Below are 18,271 nucleotides of genomic sequence, written 5' to 3'. Positions count from 1 at the left end.
TTCAGACATTTCTTGAAGTTGGGTATTTGACTATTCTGATCACAGAAAATAATAAAATTTAAAAAGATCCATGAATAATTCCTCTTAAATAAGTTATCTTTATTCAACTCCCAATGTGGAACTTGAACTTTTCATTCATTTTTATGAGCCGACTTGCTTTTTCTGTATTCTCTCAGGGGACAGCTCGGAGCGATAATAGGAAGTGCTGCTTCTTGTCCAGTTAGTTCTGCCTTCCAATGATTGAACACCTGGGCTTGCCAGGCAGCGTCTACTCAAAGAGAGCCCTCTTAATGACAGTTTGAACATGGCCCTGCACTTCAAATAGGTTCTAGAACGAGGCAAAGTTCGAGGAGCCTGTGCACTTCATCCATTGGCAAAGTACACACCAGTCCATTTAATAAAAATGACTAAATGGAATTGCAGCTAACCAAATATTTGAAGAGAACAGACCATGCTCACTAAAAGAATCTCATAAATACCAATATGGTTAGTAAAACTCACTTAAGTGTTCTATGATCTATGCTCAGCAACAAATGAGCATGTTAGAATAGCAAATGGCAGTTATGCACCTTAAAGTTGTCTGTACAGATGTTTAAAATAAAATAACCTGCCTGGCAGTGGTGGCACATGCCTTTACACCAGCACTCGGGAGGCAGAGGTCAGTCTGGTCTGCAGGACTAGTTCCAGAACAGCTAGGGCTGTTACACAGCAAAACCCTATGTTGAAAAACCAAAAATAAAATAAAATAATCTATCCACAGACCATTAGCTCATCAAATCCAGTCCTTTCAGTGATAAAAATAATGTACATCTCAAAACAGCAATAGAAAAGGTAAGGCTTATACCTCTTGCCACTTAAAATTCTTCTTTGTATACTACCGTTTCATTAAACTGCAGATTAATACAATATGAGAAATGATAAACGTTCTGTATTCTACACAACAATCCAACACAGGTAATAGTATTCTATTTTGAAAGATGTCAAAGTGGAAGTAACGAGGAGTGATCTTTTACAAGATCACACAATTTCCTGTCAACCTAAGTCTAATATTACAGTCTGAAGTCAAACCCCTTTCATGCTACCTGTGAATACTGTTGCATGGCACAGACTTTAGATCTAGACCCAGTATAAACGATGCCAGTAAGTTGGCATTGATTCTGGTCCAGGCCTCTGCTTTCCTTACGCCTCATTTCCTGAACCTATCAATAGAATGGTGCTGGACTACATACACATTTGACTCCATTTAACTTTTAGCTGTGCTCAGAGCCCTACATTTATGTAATATTTTTCTTGCCTACAAAAATTAACCATAAGTGAATGGAATTTATTATTTACTTTCCTCTATGGTCTTTTCATATTAAATGTATTGCAAATGGGGGGGGGGTGGATATCTCTCAGGGCAGTTTAATTTGGGGCCTGAGAAATCCAGGCTTTGTTACAGTACTGAATTCATTAGCTATGTGTCTGTATACTTCTAAAAGGCTTTGTGTGAGGTTTTGTGTTGGCCCTATCAATTGAAAAAAAAGGAAACGTTTTCCCCACCTGATTCAGTCTTTATACTTAGAGTCCATCTGTTGCCATAGCACTGACTGTCATGTCAAAACTACAATTAGAAACACTCAGAGGTAATCAGGGAAAAGGCCAATGGAGGCTGTGCCCAGGCCTCAGTAACCCATGACTACTAGGCTAATTGAGCAATAGGAAGCTTAATTACAAGAGACCTGGTCTCAGGCTGTAGCCTTGCCTCTTACTGTGTGTGCGTGAACCATTTGTTGAGGAGAATGATCATTTCCAAGCTTGATTTTTTTTAATTTAAGTGGCATGTGTAAATCTGTTGCCAATGATGGACACACTCATTAACATCTCTGTGCCTAATTCTAATTATCTATCACTCAAGACTCTGTGTCTACCTAACTCAAAAACACCTCTGATACATGGCCACTAATACTGCTGCTTTTAGTAGGAAAGACATTGAGGTGAGCGTTGGAGAACAAGAACTTAAAATGTGGTGGACTGGGAAGTGGGAAAAGATGTATTATGAATAGTGGGGCAGTATGTGAAGAAACCAGAGGGTAGGTACGTACAGACAGCCGGGTGATGGTGGCGCATGCCTTTAATCTCAGCACTGGGGATGCAGAGGCAGGCAGATCTCTGTGAGTTCGAGGCCAGCCTGGTCTACAAGAGCTAGTTCCAGGACAGGAACCAAAAGCTACGGAGAAACCCTGTCTCAAAAAAACCAAAAAAAAAAAAGAAAAAAGAAAGAAAGAAAGAAAGATAAAAAGAAAAGAAAGAAAAAATGTACAGACTGCATAACACAAAAAATGAAGTGTGCAGGTTGGCCCGAGAGAAGTACACAAAGTGATGAGGGATGTGTGGTAAAAATGAAGCAGAGGTTGTTAAATGAAGTCAGATGCCACCCTTGGGTGAAAGGACTGAAAAGGTAGCTCAGCTGGAAAGCCGGAGACTGTGGTGTGTTGGGACTAGTGATCCTGAGCCTCTGCTATTAGTCTATGTTCGTTTGCACAAGAGGAAAAGAAGAAACCCGCTGGCTTTACTGTCATGGCTGTTTTCTTGACTTAATTCTCAGAAATTTTATGGCCTGTCCCATCACACAATCACCAGCCATATTAGCTTGCTTCTAGATCATAAAAATACAAAGTCTCAATTTCATATCTTCGTCAATTGTAGCTGCCTGATAGCTTCAGTTTTATTTATCTACAATAGATTGTGAAACATCTCTCAATATCACTTCTACCAGGAAACCTTCTTTAGGAATTTAGATTTTTCTAGATTACTGTATTCCATTTCTAGATACTTCATCCTATATCCAATTCTTAAAAATAGTATCCTGAAAGAATTATCATTGACCTAGGAATAAAGTAAAGACCCTTTACAACTTGAACTGTGTTATTTGTTTGTTTGTTTGTTTATTTATTTTTAGGTTTTTGAGATAGGGTTTCTCTGTAGCTTTTGGAGCCTGTCCTGGAACTAGCTCTTGTAGACCAGGCTGGCCTCGAACTCACAGAGATCTGCCTGCCTCTGCCTCCTGAGTGCTGGGATTAAAGGTGTGCGCCACCACCTCCCAGCAACTGTTATTTAATGTCTCTTGTTTCTTTCCAACTTAAATAGTTTGTTAACTCTCGAAGTCTAAAGACACTTTGAATCATCCATTCAACAAATGAAATGATGGGAACTCCATGGATTAGTTTCACGCTAAGGGTTGAGGCTACACTGGTGGAAACAAAACCAAACACCTTATCTGTCTACACATGTCAACCCGTTGTCTATTTCTGTATGGGATAATTGTCTCCTTGGAGTGGAGTAGCACCCCGATTACGGCCTGCATTAAAATTACCCTTAGGCATCAGAAAAGAATGTACTTTTATATTTCTGATATGAGAGAGATGGAAAACTTTCGTTTTTGAGGGGTTTGTTTACTGCTGGTTCTGATGCAACAGTACACAAAACTCAGACAGAGAAATTGTCCTAACACGTTGGTTTTCATATTGCTGTGCTGGCAGTCCTGGTAAGGCATTTATGGAATGAGATATATGAGGCAGATGGCCAATCAATAAAAGATCTACGCATTTCCTTGAGTTATTTTGTAGATGCAAATCACAATTCTACTAAAAGGCAAAAGAATTACCATCAGTAAAAAGGTCAAGATAAGGAATTGCTTGCATACAAGGATAAAGGAATTATTTTTAACCTACAGGAAGGGGGAGGGACTAGGGGAGTTTTTCTAGAGTGGTTATTCTTTGAGAGACCAAGACAAATAATAATAATAATAATAATAAAAGTCCCTGGGGCTAGAAGTGAGATTATAATTTAATGGTAGGGCTTGAGGTACTCACATCTAGTCTCAGGATGAAGGGTAAAAGTGCCTGGAACTATTCAAAATATCTTTAAAATATGTCTAGAATTTATCTACTTGAGCTACAATGAATCCTTTTTTTAAATTTTATTTATTTATTTATTTATTTATGGGTCTCACTGTGTAGTCATGACTATTCTGGAACCAGATATTTAGAGCAGGCTGTCCTGGAAGTGTCTCAAGTGCTGGGATCAAAGGTGTGAGCCAGTATGCCCTGTTTATGGTGAGTCTTTCATTTAATATTTTAATATCACTTATAAAGACCATAGTTTTTACAATTTTATGTAGCACGTAATTTCTGAAAATAGTTAAAAACCATCTGGGGAAAGAGGTCTTCCATGTATCCCAGGTTGGCCTGTCACTCAGTAGATAGCCTCTGCTATCCTGGAACCCACAGTGAGGCTCAGCCTGTCTTTGGCCCCTAAGTGCTGGTAATTCCAGACTGCTGTAAATATCACATCTTCCAAATCTGTCAGGGACTTGGGTGATTTTTGTTGGTCAATTCTGTTTATTGAAAATGCCTGTGTTTTAGTTACGGTGTCTATTTTTTAGTATGACTGATAGATGGATGTCCAGAGCAATTTCAGAGAAGTTAAAAACCATTTTTGTTTTGTTTTTCAAAACAGAAGATTTCTCTGTAGCCTGTCATGGAACTCACTCTGTAGACTAGGCTGGCCTCGAACTCACAAAGAGCCACCTGTCTCTACCCCCAGAGTGCTGGAATTAAAGGTGTGTGCCACTAAAACCTGGCTGTAACCTGACAGTCTTTAACAGTGAAAATGTGAAGGACAATCCCATAGGCCTCAGATGTTTTGTTTGATTGATGTGTTGTTCTTTTTAAAATCAGGCAGGTAAGAAGAAGGCTTGCAGGGCTTGCCATAAAGCCCAGCATACAGGGGCATACAGAAGGACTGCGAATTTGAGAACAGTTTGAACTACGTACACAGTGAATTCCAGGCCAACCTGGGCTAAGGAAGAGTTCTGTGTCAAGACAAAACAAACAAAACAAAACAAAAAACAAACAAACAAAAACCCTAGTTTTTTTTTTTTTGTACACTTGATATATTTTGTTTGTTTGGTTGTTTTTTTGTTTTTGTTTTCAAGACAGGGTTTCTCGGTAGCTTTGGAGCCTGTCCTGGAACTAGCTCTTGTAGACCAGGCCTGCTTCTGCCTCCCCAGTGCTGGGATTAAAGGCGTGTGCCACCACCGCCCTGCAATGTATTGATTTATTGAAAAAAAATGATATCCGAATATAACAAAGTAGGCTGCGGGGCAGGTGCACGACGCAGGCAGGGATCTCAGTGAGCTCAAGGTCAGCCTGGTCCACAGAGCGAGCTCCCGGACGGGATGGTTTGGTTACACAGAGAAACCCAGTCGAGAAACCCAGTCTCGAAAACCAAAAAGACAAAAACCCCCCAAAATCCACCACCACCACCAAAACCAAACCGCTCAGGCTGATTGGCAGTGAAGCCTGCTTTAATTCCAGCACTCTCCAGGAGGTAGAGGAAGGTGGCAAGCGGATCTGTGTGGGTCTGGGGCCAGCCTGATCCTCAAAAATAAACTCCAGGACAGCCAGGACTACACGGACTGCATTTCAAAGAGAGACTATGATTCAAAATTAAAGAAAAAATTTTTTAAAAAGGCCACAACTACCTAAATGTGTAAAATAAAAGTTAAATAAATCCGATTAACACATAATCTGCAGCCATACTTTTTAGTTGATTCCAATTTAGCATTAAAGTTGATTAATATTAGTAAGAATTGAGAAGAATGACCACCTCCCTGTGTGCGGAGAAAAACTTAAAAGGATTAACAGTTTCAATAAGCAATAACGTGGGGGCTGGACGGCAGTTATCAGCGCTTTAGTTTGTCTTTCCGGGCTTTTTTTTTTTTTTTTTTTTTTAATGTTTCTTCTTTCTTAGGGGCTGGAGAGATGGCTCAGCAGTTAAGAGCACTGGTTGTTCTTCCAGAGGACCTGGGTTCAATTCCCAGCACCCACATGACAGCTAATAACTGTCTGTAACTCCAGTTTCTGGGGACCTGATTCCTTCACACCAATCCACATAAAATAAAACTAATTAAAAAAAAATGTTTCTTAAGGTGTTTTAATTTTAAGGGACAAATATTAATACTTTTTAATCTCATGATCCGGAATATAATTTTAAATATTTCAAATATTCTATACCAAACATGCATCAGAAACTAAAACATCAAACTTTAAATCAGCTTCCGTTTGGCGGTTTCCCGCTCGTGGAACGCAAAGAAAACCGCCCCTGTGGACCGGAAAGGTCAACGCTGACGCTACCTGTTACCACAGTGAAGTTCGGTCGGCCATTTTTAATGTGGTCAGTTCTAATGCATCCGGTGACGGCAGGAAGAGGGGGGCGGGACGCTGGAGAAATTCGACCAATAGAATCACGGAAAGGAAACACGCTGCCTGTAACCAGGCACGAACAGAAGAGCGCGCGACCGGAGGCGGAAGGCGTTAGGCAAATTAGTCCGGTCTTAGGAAGCAGTTTCGGCGACCTAGCGGAACTATGGACTTATAGCGGAAAGGTTTCTGCCCGGAGTGTGACAACTGCTTCCGTTACACAGCGGAAGTGTGGTTCGCCGAAGGACGACTCTTGGACGAATTTGGCCTCCGTTGCATGCTCGGCCGAAATCATGTCGAGTTTGGCGGTGAGAGACCCAGCCATGGATCGCTCACTGCGTTCGGTGTTCGTGGGGAATATTCCGTACGAGGCGACGGAGGAGCAGCTGAAGGACATTTTCTCGGAGGTTGGTTCAGTTGTCAGTTTCCGTCTCGTGTACGATAGAGAGACAGGAAAGCCCAAGGGGTATGGCTTCTGCGAGTACCAAGACCAGGAGACTGCGCTTAGTGCCATGCGGAACCTCAACGGGCGAGAATTTAGTGGGCGGGCGCTTCGGGTGGACAATGCTGCCAGCGAAAAGAACAAGGAGGAGTTAAAGAGCCTGGGCCCGGCAGCGCCCATCATTGACTCTCCCTACGGGGACCCTATTGATCCAGAAGACGCCCCGGAATCGATTACTAGAGCAGTCGCCAGCCTACCCCCCGAGCAGATGTTCGAGCTGATGAAGCAGATGAAGTTGTGCGTCCAGAACAGTCACCAGGAAGCTCGAAACATGCTGCTTCAGAACCCACAGCTGGCGTACGCCCTGCTGCAGGCCCAGGTGGTGATGCGAATCATGGATCCAGAGATCGCACTGAAAATCTTGCATCGTAAGATACACGTCACCCCACTGATCCCAGGCAAATCTCAGCCTGGTCCTGGGCCTGTCCCTGGTGGTCCAGGCCCTGGCGGTCCAGGCCCTGGCCCCGGCCCTGCCACTGCCCCTGGACTCTGCCCGGGACCTAATGTGATGCTGAACCAACAGAATCCTCCAGCCCCTCAGCCTCAGCATTTGCCAAGAAGACCTGTGAAGGACATTCCTCCTCTGATGCAGACTTCTATACAGGGAGGAATTCCAGCTCCGGGACCAATACCAGCCGCGGTTTCTGGACCTGGACCTGGGTCCTTAACTCCAGGAGGAGCAATGCAGCCACAAGTGGGCATGCCAGTGGTTGGTCCCGTGCCCTTAGAGCGAGGACAGATGCAGATGTCAGATCCGAGACCTCCAATACCTCGTGGACCCATGCCTTCTGCTGGCATACCTCCCCGAGGACTGCTGGGAGATGCTCCAAATGACCCACGCGGGGGGACTTTGCTGTCAGTTACTGGAGAAGTAGTAGAACCCAGAGGTTATATGGGTCCACCCCACCAGGGGCCCCCCATGCATCATGGCCATGACAACCGAGGCCCTTCCTCGCATGATATGAGAGGAGGACCATTAGCAGCCGATCCTAGAATGCTCATCGGAGAGCCCAGAGGTCCCATGATAGATCAAAGAGGTCTACCTATGGATGGTAGAGGGGCCAGAGAGGCTCGAGGGATGGAGACTCGGCCCATGGAAACTGAGGTCCTGGAACCACGAGGAATGGAGAGAAGAATGGAGACCTGCGCGATGGAAACCAGAGGGATGGAAGCAAGAGGCATGGATGCAAGAGGACTAGAGATGAGGGGCCCTGGCCCTAGCTCCAGAGGCCCGATGACTGGTGGAATCCAGGGGCCTGGCCCTATTAGTATGGGGGCAGGTGGCCCTCAGGGACCTAGACAGGTTCCAAACATTGCAGGAGTGGGAAATCCTGGAGGTGGGATGCAGGGAGCGGGTATACAAGGAGCAGGGATGCAGGGAGCGGGCATACAAGGAGGAGGAATGCAGGCAGCAGGCATGCAAGGAGGGATGCAGGGAGCTGGCATGCAAGGAGGAGGGATGCAGGGAGCTGGCATGCAAGGAGGAGGGATGCAGGGAGCTGGCATGCAAGGAGGAGGGATGCAAGGAGCGAGTAAGCAAGGTGGAGGTCAGCCTAGCAGTTTTAGTCCTGGGCAGAGCCAGGTAACGCCACAAGATCAGGAAAAAGCAGCTTTGATCATGCAGGTTCTTCAGCTGACTGCAGACCAGATTGCCATGCTGCCTCCTGAGCAAAGGCAGAGTATCTTGATCTTAAAGGAGCAAATCCAGAAGTCCACTGGTGCTTCTTGAAAGGTTTCTGATTAGGAAGTACTTAGTTATTCCTTCAGTGTTTTCAGTATTGTGTGGCCTGAAAGGGTTACAGGATGCTATCTTCTGTGTTGCCATACTGTAATGATAGGAGGTTTCCCTCTCCCTGGTTAGTCATATTTCTAGTCTTTGCACTTCCTTTTTTCCTTTTGATTGAGGGTGGGGGTGGAGGGAGTGGGCCTGTTCACTTTGTCACTGTTACTCCACTAGGAACCTGGAAAGGACATCACACCAGATAAGGGGGTGCAGTAATAGTAACGTGTCTGCACTCTGGGCTACATTTTATAAATACTGAATAAGCTGAGAACTACATAAACACTGAAAGTGGCCTGTTACAGTATTGATGCACTAAGACGTTTAAAGACGTTTGGTTGTATATTGAACTGAATGTCAAAATGTGAAGATACACTTTGGTAAACCAAAATACTAATTCTGTTTTGAAGGCAGTAGAGTACGGTGTTATGGTCAATGTTTTAGTTATTTTGAATTATTTTGAAATGTTAGAGGTAACAGTCTATAGTAAAATTTGTGACAACAGAACTGTTTTTTAAAAGCTCTGTTACCAGAAAACTCAAGATGCTTCATTTTTCTGGCTCTTCCGATACTTTTACTATACTTGGCAGGAAGTTAGAAATCTTAGGCTTGACATTTTGACTTGTCTTACAGTCTGATGACTTCCGTAAACTACGTTCCTGTCATCATCTTACTAGAACTGAGGCCCAAGTACATGGCAACTCTGCTCAGTTAACTTACTATTTTAATTCTTACATAAAGGCCATTTGGTCATATACATTCCTACAAGATACATTTTAAAGTAAGGAATGTGGAGTTTATATTTCCTTTAGAGCTACAATCTTAGCTTTTGCTTTGAGCGTGTGGCACCTAGACGTTGTGTCATAGTTGATGAAAGAAGCACAAGCTCCCGCGTGACCAAGTGACCTTCCTCTGTAGGTTAATAAACACCCATCCTCAGAGGGAGAGAGCTGACACAAGGGGTTTTCCCCTTGCAAAGGTTCTTGCATTTTAAGTGTACAAAGTTTTCATCCCTAGGCTGTATTCCTACAGTTTAGTTGTTTTGTGCTAGTGTTAAGCTTCCTGTGTTTCCTCTGTCTGCCCTGTGCTGGAGTGGATTAGTGTTTGTATCTTTGTGCTAGTTCTGCCTGATTGCAATTGCTTGTTTCTTTTGAAATTATAGTTCCTGCCAAGAAAAAAAAAAAGAAATTATAGTTCCTAGCTCCAAACTTCTCATTGACTAGTCTTTGTTATAAGAAAATCTGTGCACTGTTTAATGAAGCATAAATAAAAAGGTTGTATAAGGTATTTTGTATGTTTAATTTCTTTTAATACATTGGGAAGTACCTCCTTTAAGGGATATGTACATATAATGAAAAAAGCAAAATAAGAAAATTGGTGAAAATCTTTTAATTATATATGTGATTCAACAGCTGGAATACTGGGACGACTCTGCCACTCTTGTGATCGGCAGTGGCATCTAGGTGATCCTGCCCACGGTAGATATAATTAGTGTCTCTCTTTGAAAACTGTGTTCCATGAACACCTTTCAAGTTTCTTAAGCAGCGACAGCATTTGTTTTTCTGTAAAGTACCATGGTCACTCTATCCACAGCCCCCAACTTGTACTACTTATAATAGACAGCAAATAGGGGACATGAGAAGTGACTTGTTCTTGTATGTGCTATAGTTAACATGAAAAGATGGGCAAAACATTCAGTTTTAGTGGGAAAAAAATCTTTTCATTAAGAACAAGTTTATCCCCAAGGGACTGAGATTGATCTTAAAACAAATGAACTATAACACTATTTGCATTAAGATACAAATTAGAAGAATGTGCCTGTAATCTCCAAAGAGAGGTGGAGGCAGGAGAATAAGGAGTTTGCGGCCATCTTGGGCCACTTTCATTTCTTTAGGGTTTCTCATTCTCAGGTAGTACATGCTTTATCTGAATATTGAATTTCAGTAGTACCTTCCCAACAGCCTTTCCTTCCCCATTACTGATGACTGATAAGCAAATGGATTTTCCAGGGTTCTAATTTTGGTTATAAGGTATACACTGATGTGGATCTGGCTAAGGTAGGCTAATCTAAGTGAAATTGTATAGATGGCTGGAATTTTGGTGGGAAAGCTTTCCTTTTGTTTTTTGTTTTTTTTTTGTTTGTTTGTTTGTTTGTTTTTTTCTGTTTTTTCCAAGACAAGGTTTCTCTGTAGCTTTGGTGCCTGTCCTGGAACTAGGCTGGCCTCGAACTCACAGAGATCTGCCTGCCTCTGCCTCCCAAGTGCTGGGATTAAAGGCGTGCGCCACCACCATCTTGCTGGAAAAGCATTTTTTAAAATGTGTATTAGCTTGCAAAGCCTGCTTTTCCATATTATGATGGGACACTGAGAAATCCTGCAGAACCTCATCTCCTAGGTGTGTTGGGTCTTGGACAATTACAGGCAGACACCTCCTGAGCCTTCTCACTAAGATGTCTGCTTGGATTTCTCCGGTTGAAGTATGTTTCTCATGGGGTATTTTCAAGAATACAACCAAGGAGATTTATATTGAAATTATTCATGTTTTATTAATATAAATTAATATTAGTAAAGCAATATGTCAATAATAAGTACTATTTATGTACATAGTATTAATGTATACATGTGCTTATATATTTATATAATACACATAATTATACAAGTATTTACAATTATATATAATGTATGTATATGCTTATATAGTTTAGATATAATTATAAGACCTTTTAATGGTTTTATGTGTGTTTATGTATTCAAACAAAAGTTTTTCTTGTTTGAAATTCTTTTTGAGACAAGGTCACACTATCAAAAAATAAAAGAAACACACTAGGTATTTACTAAATACTATGATGAGAGTACTCAGCTACCAGATACATAGGAAAATACTACTTTGTAACTGACCTGATTTAAGGTAAATACACTAAATCTTTGACTAAATAATTTTGTTTGATTCAATATGCATAGTATTTATAGACATTTAGAATGAACAGTTTGTTTTAAAAAAGTTGATTTTTTTTTAAATCCACTAAATTAATGATCTGTCAGCATTGGAAATGGAATGGATAATCTTACAGGCAAAGAGAAGTGAAAACAGTTTCCTCCAAACCATTGTGTCTCACTTAATTGTTTTAAATCAGAATTCTGTCGTTCCATGAAAAAATATTCTGCAGTAATTCTGCAAAAATGTATGAACCATTTTTCACCCACCTCATCTTAACTGCCAACCGCCTGCAGTTAAGATGCAGCGACTTGTGCTGATTTTCGGAATCCACTTACATGTTTCTTGTGGACTTTAATGAAAAGGTTCCAAATTAATCATCCTCAGAAAAAAATTAATTTGCAGTAACTCAGTTTTCAATTCCCTTTGTCTTAAGCATTAGCTGTAATAGCATTTGAAATGTGTGTCAATTTAAAAAATAGCACAGTTGAGTTAATGTAATGGGACTTTATTGGCTTTGCATAAAGCATTAACATTCATAAAAAATACTGGATATCCGAAGAATTACACTTCCTCATGTGTTGGATCACTATAATAGCATACAGCATGACCAAAAATACTGGCAGAATAAAACATAATAAATTGCCTATTAGGATTTACTCTTTCCTTTGAGGCTACTCCTAAAATGACTTCATCTTTATGTAGTGGTGAGGGAAAGTTTTCTGCCTCATCCCATCAGCAACAGAGGAAATACGCTGCTGGAGCCTCTAGGATTGTCACTGTTTACTGCGAACATGTTGTCTTTAATACCTTCAGGCAAGAACTACTGACTTGGTGGCCGGCCAGCCAAGGGATTCTGCCTGCACGCAGGTTTTGTTTGACTAGCTCAGCTTTTTCAAAACTTATTTTTAATGTCTATGTTTCTCCAGTTCTGCCACAGACTCCACCTCTTCTTTGATTTGTGCAGTTAGAAGACTACCAGTGAATCCCTATAATACTGTCAACTGAACTGTTCAGTGTAAACACATGGTTCTCCTGTCCATTGTTATCATCAGTGTCTAATTTGACCGGGATGAAATAAGACAATATGTTTAGCAAGTGGTCTCTTCCGTGTACTCAACGTAAAAGCCAACCAAATAGCTCAGCTAGCCAAAACAGTGAAAGACCATGAACTGTTAATATAGTTTTCTATGTTGGCCAAAGAGATTCCCACAATGCCTGGCCAATTATACATATTGTTCTCATAAACTTTTTGCACTTTTAGTAAATATTTACCCCAAATACCTACAACTTCTTTTTTAAAAAATTATGTTTATTTGTGTGTGTTTCCTACACTTCACTGAAGTCCTAACAAAATACATTTAAATGGTCTTTCCCCTTTTCCATTTCCTTGTTATTTTTATTTCCTGTCTTTGTTTGCTTTTTGTCACAATATATTTGTGTGTGTGTGTGTGTGTGTAAGTAAACATAGAAGTCACAGAACAACCTGTGGGAGTTGTTTCTCTTCTACCATGTGGAACCCAGAGATTGAATTTAGGCAGGTAGTCTTGGTGGCAAGTACCTTTGTCCAGTGAGCCATCTTGTTGCCCACCCTTCTTTCTGATTAGTCATGGGTAGTTACCCTCTCTGAACACCACTTAAATATTTAATAGGATTGAGCTGTGTTCTTTTTCAGAGCATATTGATTTATGCACATGAAATTTGATGACTGCCATTAGTGAAGTACTAATTATTATTCTTGTGTTATAGTTATGGCAACCGTGTTTGGCCCCAAACTTCTATTCATTTTATTTATTACTATAATATACAGATGTGAAACCAGACTAGTGGTGCATGCTAATTTAATCCCAGCATTCAGGAGATTTAGGCAGGTGGATATCTGGGTTCAAGGTTAGCCTGATCTACTGAGGAAATTCCAGGATATTCAGGGCTATCCAGAGAAACCTGTCTGGAGAAAAATGTTGTCTGTATGTGTATAATCATAAACAGATTTAGGTAAACATAACGGCCAACGTTTAGGTAAACAATGTGTATGTAAAGTATGTTGCAAAAATACATAACTATTTAAAACTGTTGAATGATTTGAAGTTATATGTGTATGTGTATATCACATCAGTTGTGTTTTATTGTAAGTTAACACCCTGCTTGTGCTGCTATTTATTATATAATATTAATATGATATAGGTATAAACTGCCATAAGTATAAAAGGTTATTTCTATGAAAACTATTGAATACATGAGAAAGATTTTATAAAATTATATTAAAAATAAATGCTAAATTCTGCAAAGGAAAGATAACTTTTTAAATATTTTAGCAGAGCATGATAGCACAGGCCTTTAATCCTAGCATTCACGAGGCAGTGGCAGGCAGATGGAACAGTGAACCAAGCCATCCTGGTCTACACAGTATGGCCCTGTCTCAAAACCAAAAATTGCTTTAAACATATTTGGCTAAGTATTCAAATCTTTTAATCCATTCATTCCTCACTTCAACTGAAAGGAACTTTGAAGGTTTGACAAATGGTGTCGTGTCAGTTTTCTCAGGAATTTTTCAGATAATGAAAGGGAAAACATCCTCAGGAAATCTTAGGCTTGGTGCTGCTAATCATCAGCCCTCCATCTCCACAGGGATCACTCTACAAAGACAGCAGCTTGTCACCTTTCTGGTCCTCCTCCCTCCGGCTCTCCCTGGGGTTAACCACTCAAGCAAACTGGATATACTTTAATCTCCCCCTAATTAAAGCGGTCCTTGAACCGGCAGTGTGGGTATCTCCTGGGAGCCTGTTAGAAATGAAGACTCTTGTGTAGCACCCCAAACCTGCTGAGTCCGAATTTACATTTTAATAAAATCTCCAGGGACCATAGCCAAAAGTTTCCTTGTCAAAAACTGCCTAAAACATAATTATAAAATAATAAAATTGAAAACAAAGTACTTTAAGGACTACTATTTTGAGGATGTTTTCATTTACCCAGTAACACAGAAGACCAAAGCTAGCAATTCTCTGTACCCCTTTACTTACGTAGTAAAGCTGTATTCTGTACAAGAAGAAAAGTAACACAGAGTTAACAAGGGTGACGGCAATCTGATGTGGAAAACCCTTCTGGAACTGCCTCTGACCTAGCATGGTCCAAGCTTCTGCAATCTTGTTTTGGACAAACCAGTAGAAATAACATCGGGGTTTTGTCTAGCTTGAGCTCGCGTGGCTTATTTATTTCTCCCCTCTATAGCTTCATCCACACACTAGAAGGCGGATTTTCTAAAGTATGTTTCCTTTGTCCAAGACAAACTTTAAAAACCTTATAACAAAGCTTTGGGAAGTGTTTGTCCTTATTATAATGTTGTTTATAGGGTGCATCTGTCTCGAGTGCTGAGAACAGCGTGGCAATGTTTCCCCCGCCCTGCTTTCACAGTAGAATGACATATATGGTAAGTCTTTAGAATAAATAGAATACAACATTATGGTTCCATTCATCTTCATTTAGTGGTTTGTAGTTCGCACATAACTATGTTTCCAAATGGGACTTAAGGAAATAGTCCTATAAATTTACATGCATTGGAAAAAAGATTTTATAAAATATGTACAGTCTCAAGCGACGACTTTGAAAGCAACATAAACCCTATCTTTATGCCGTTTTTATAAACTTGTAGCTCAGAGCTACAACAATCCTGAACTACATTAGAGCCCAGATATTATGTATTTAGTGGAATTTCAGCTTTATTTAGTATTTTTTAATGAAAATAACCCTTTTAAAAATAATTTATTTAACTTTATTTTATGTGCGTTGGTGTGAAGGTGTCAGATCACCTGGAACTGGAGTTACAGTCAGCTGTGAACTGCCATGTGGGTGCTGGGAATTGAACCCTGGTCTTCTGAAAGAGCAGCCAATGCTCTTAACCACTGAGCCATCTCTCTAGCTACTGAGCATAACCTTCTTTAACAACAACATTAATTTTTATGTCATTTTCACCTTCATAAGGAGACTTGTGTAAAAACACTCACTGTTTGGGAAATATTCACTTTCAACAACTGTATTTCTCTATAAATTTTTACTTAGAAGACACATTTCCAGTTTTAAGTATGCCACTATATATATAAAATTAAATATAATAATATATTTCTGTGCTTCTGCTATGGCAACACTAACTATCTGTAGTTATTGATAGCTTGTTCCTAGATAGCCCAACCTGTCTGAAATTAACAAATTACTTGCCCCACACACCAGTATCTATCTTAGTACATAGTACAGACAAGGAACACAGAGGTTACTTTCTGTCTAGAAATCATTTAGGTAGTGGTTAAAAAAAATCACAGATGGAGCTGTCTAGAGAGATGGCTCAGTGATTGAAGAACACATATTACTCTTGCAGAGACTCCAGTTCATAGCACTCACATCAGGTATCTTACAACTACCTGTAACTCCAGCTCTTTACGACCTGACACCCCCGTCTGGACTCTGAAGATGTCTGTATTCATGAGCACATACCTACTCATAGATACACATGTATACACGCAATAAAAGAAAATAAAGAGAAATCATGTTTAAAAGTCCTAGATTGGCCACCAAACTAAAAACAACTCCATCATTAATTGCACTGCCAACAATACTAACACTGGTGGCCAGTTCCTATTGTTAAGTTTAAATCCTGGTTAAGGGGAATCCGCCACTGCTGATGTAATATGTCAATCAAACTGAATGAATAAATCCAGGTTTATTCTGAGCACAGCATCCCTGGTTGGGCCCCAGGGGAAACTGAAGAGACCACAAGAGGAAACCACGAGGTGGGTTTAGTTTTTTTGTTTTTTGTTTTTTGTTTTTTTTTTTTGTTATGCCCTCAGTGGGTAGAGCATTTGATGGCAGGCTTTCCCAGGGGTGGAGGCTTGTGGTGGAGCGCCCACAAGAACATTCCAGACTCTTTGGATATAAGGATGCCAGGGGTTGGGGTGAAGCCGGCATCCAAACAACTACTCAACGTGTACTTGATAAATGACAAAGCACCTCATTTCCAAGAGATACTTAAATAATATGTAATACATGGAGAGCAAAAAGTAAAGATACAATTAGCTCCTTTTATTCATTTTTTATCTAGCAGTTACCTGATGACCACCACATGATATCCCCCGTACTTAGAAAATATCAAATGGATCCCTCTCTAAACTGGCTCGAGACTCTACATTTATCCAATGATTGCTTTATCCTGTGTACTGTGAGCACACACATATACGACATGGAAGCAGGAAGAGAATATTTGTGGAGAGAAAGAAGAGCCGTAAGACTGGGAAACAGACATAGAAAGGTGGTGGGGTGAAGCTGTGAACTTGAGCAAAGCAGAATCCCATGCACACACGATACTGTCATAATGTTTACAGGCAGCACACAAGAACCTAATTTAAAACCTATAATGTTTAAAAAGTCATGAAAAACCAAAACAAGTCTACTTGCAAATCAAGCTCTCCTGTATAGAGATTATCTACTTGAAAATGCAGTAAAATGTTAGTGTTATAAGTTCAGAGGAGGGCCGGGCAGTGGTGACGCACGTCTTTAATCCCAGCACTCGGGGAGGCAAAAGCAAGCGGATCTCTATGAGTTCAAGGACAGCCTGGTCTACAAGAGCTAGTTCCAGGACAGGCTCTAAAACTACAGTGAAACCCTGTCTCGAAAAACCAATAAAAGGAAAAACAACAACAACAACAACAACAAAAAAAAAAACAAGTTCACAGGAAAGTGAGGCAGGAAGAAGATCTTAATACCAACTCTCTGTCTTCACCCTTGTGTCTCTAAGCAAGAACAACATACCTGGCTTATGCCATGTGCTTAATAAATACTTCTTATTATTTACAAATGTTTTGTATAAATGAATGCATACCAAAAATGAGACAGAAGAGCTGGGTGGGGGTGGCGCACGCCTTTAATCCCAGCACTTGAAAGGCAGAGGCAGGTGAATCTCTGAGTTCAAAGCCAGCCTAGACTACAGAGCTAGTTCTAAGACAGCTAGGGCTGTTACACAGAGAATCCTTGTCTTGAAAAACCAAAAAAAAAAAAAAAAGTAAATAAATGAAATGAAACAGAAGAATTAAGAACCAGTTTCAAGAATTTATCAAGATAGTGTCTTAAGACCTCATTGAGTTGGTTTATCCTGGTGGTCAACTTGATATACCTGGGAAATCGAAACTTCAGTTGAAGAATTGCCTCCATCCGATAGCCCTGTGGCTTTATCTGTGAGACATTTTTGATTGCTGGTTAGTGTAGGATGGCCCAGCCCACTATAGGTAGAATAAACCTTAGGCAGGTGGACCTGTGCTGATAAGAAAAGCAGCTGAACAAGCCTGGGAACAAGCCTGTCCTCTCTGTCCCTGTGTGACTTTCTTTTTTTTTTTTTTTCTGGTAAGAATTCACTTTATATTACATACATATATATTTATTTTTTAATTTTATTTTACATTCCAAACCCACCCCTCCTTCCACCCCACCTCGCCTCTCCCCCAACCCACCACCATCCACTTCTCCCAAAGGGCAAGGGCTCCCCATAGTCAACTCTACTTCAAGACCCTGCCGTGAGTTCCCGCCTTGCTTCCCTCAGTAACGGACGATAACCTGTAAGAGAAAATGAGCTTTTCCCCAGGCTGCTTTTGGCCACGGTGTTTATCATGGCAATAGAAAGCAAAGCAGATGGATCTCTGTGAGTTCAAGGCCATCTGTCTCTGCCTCCCGAGTGCTGGGATTAAAGGCGTGTGCCACTATGGCTCAGCTTAGTTACTTGTCTAAAATAAGATATGAAAACTGACATGAATTGTCAATGTTTAATATTCT

The 18,271-nt window shown here is 40.7% G+C and overlaps 2 protein-coding genes across 3 annotated transcripts in view; one reads left to right on the top strand and one right to left on the bottom strand.

Annotated features, from left to right (window-relative positions):
- Nucleotides 1-18,271, bottom strand: part of Prkg1 (protein kinase cGMP-dependent 1) — a 1,122,235-nt gene that overhangs the window by 471,050 nt on the left and 632,914 nt on the right. The gene's annotated exons all lie outside the window — the stretch shown is intronic.
- Cstf2t (cleavage stimulation factor subunit 2 tau variant) lies at nt 6,461-9,812 on the top strand. The gene has a single exon (XM_041660896.1). It carries the CDS (start codon nt 6,539-6,541, stop codon nt 8,474-8,476), a length of 1,938 nt encoding a protein of 645 aa, XP_041516830.1. The 5' UTR covers nt 6,461-6,538; the 3' UTR covers nt 8,477-9,812.

The sequence above is a fragment of the Microtus oregoni genome, unplaced genomic scaffold (genome assembly GCF_018167655.1).
Source record: "Microtus oregoni isolate MIOR12 unplaced genomic scaffold, Mior012 000012F_ref0000307, whole genome shotgun sequence".
Lineage (NCBI taxonomy): Eukaryota > Metazoa > Chordata > Mammalia > Rodentia > Cricetidae > Microtus > Microtus oregoni.
Note: the sequence above shows the minus strand (reverse complement) of the source record. Positions and strands in the feature narration are given on the sequence as shown.

Coding starts and splice junctions, on each gene's coding strand:
- Cstf2t (XM_041660896.1), top strand. CDS start 6,539: ATGTCGAGTTTGGCGGTGAGAGACCCAGCCATGGATCGCTCACTGCGT.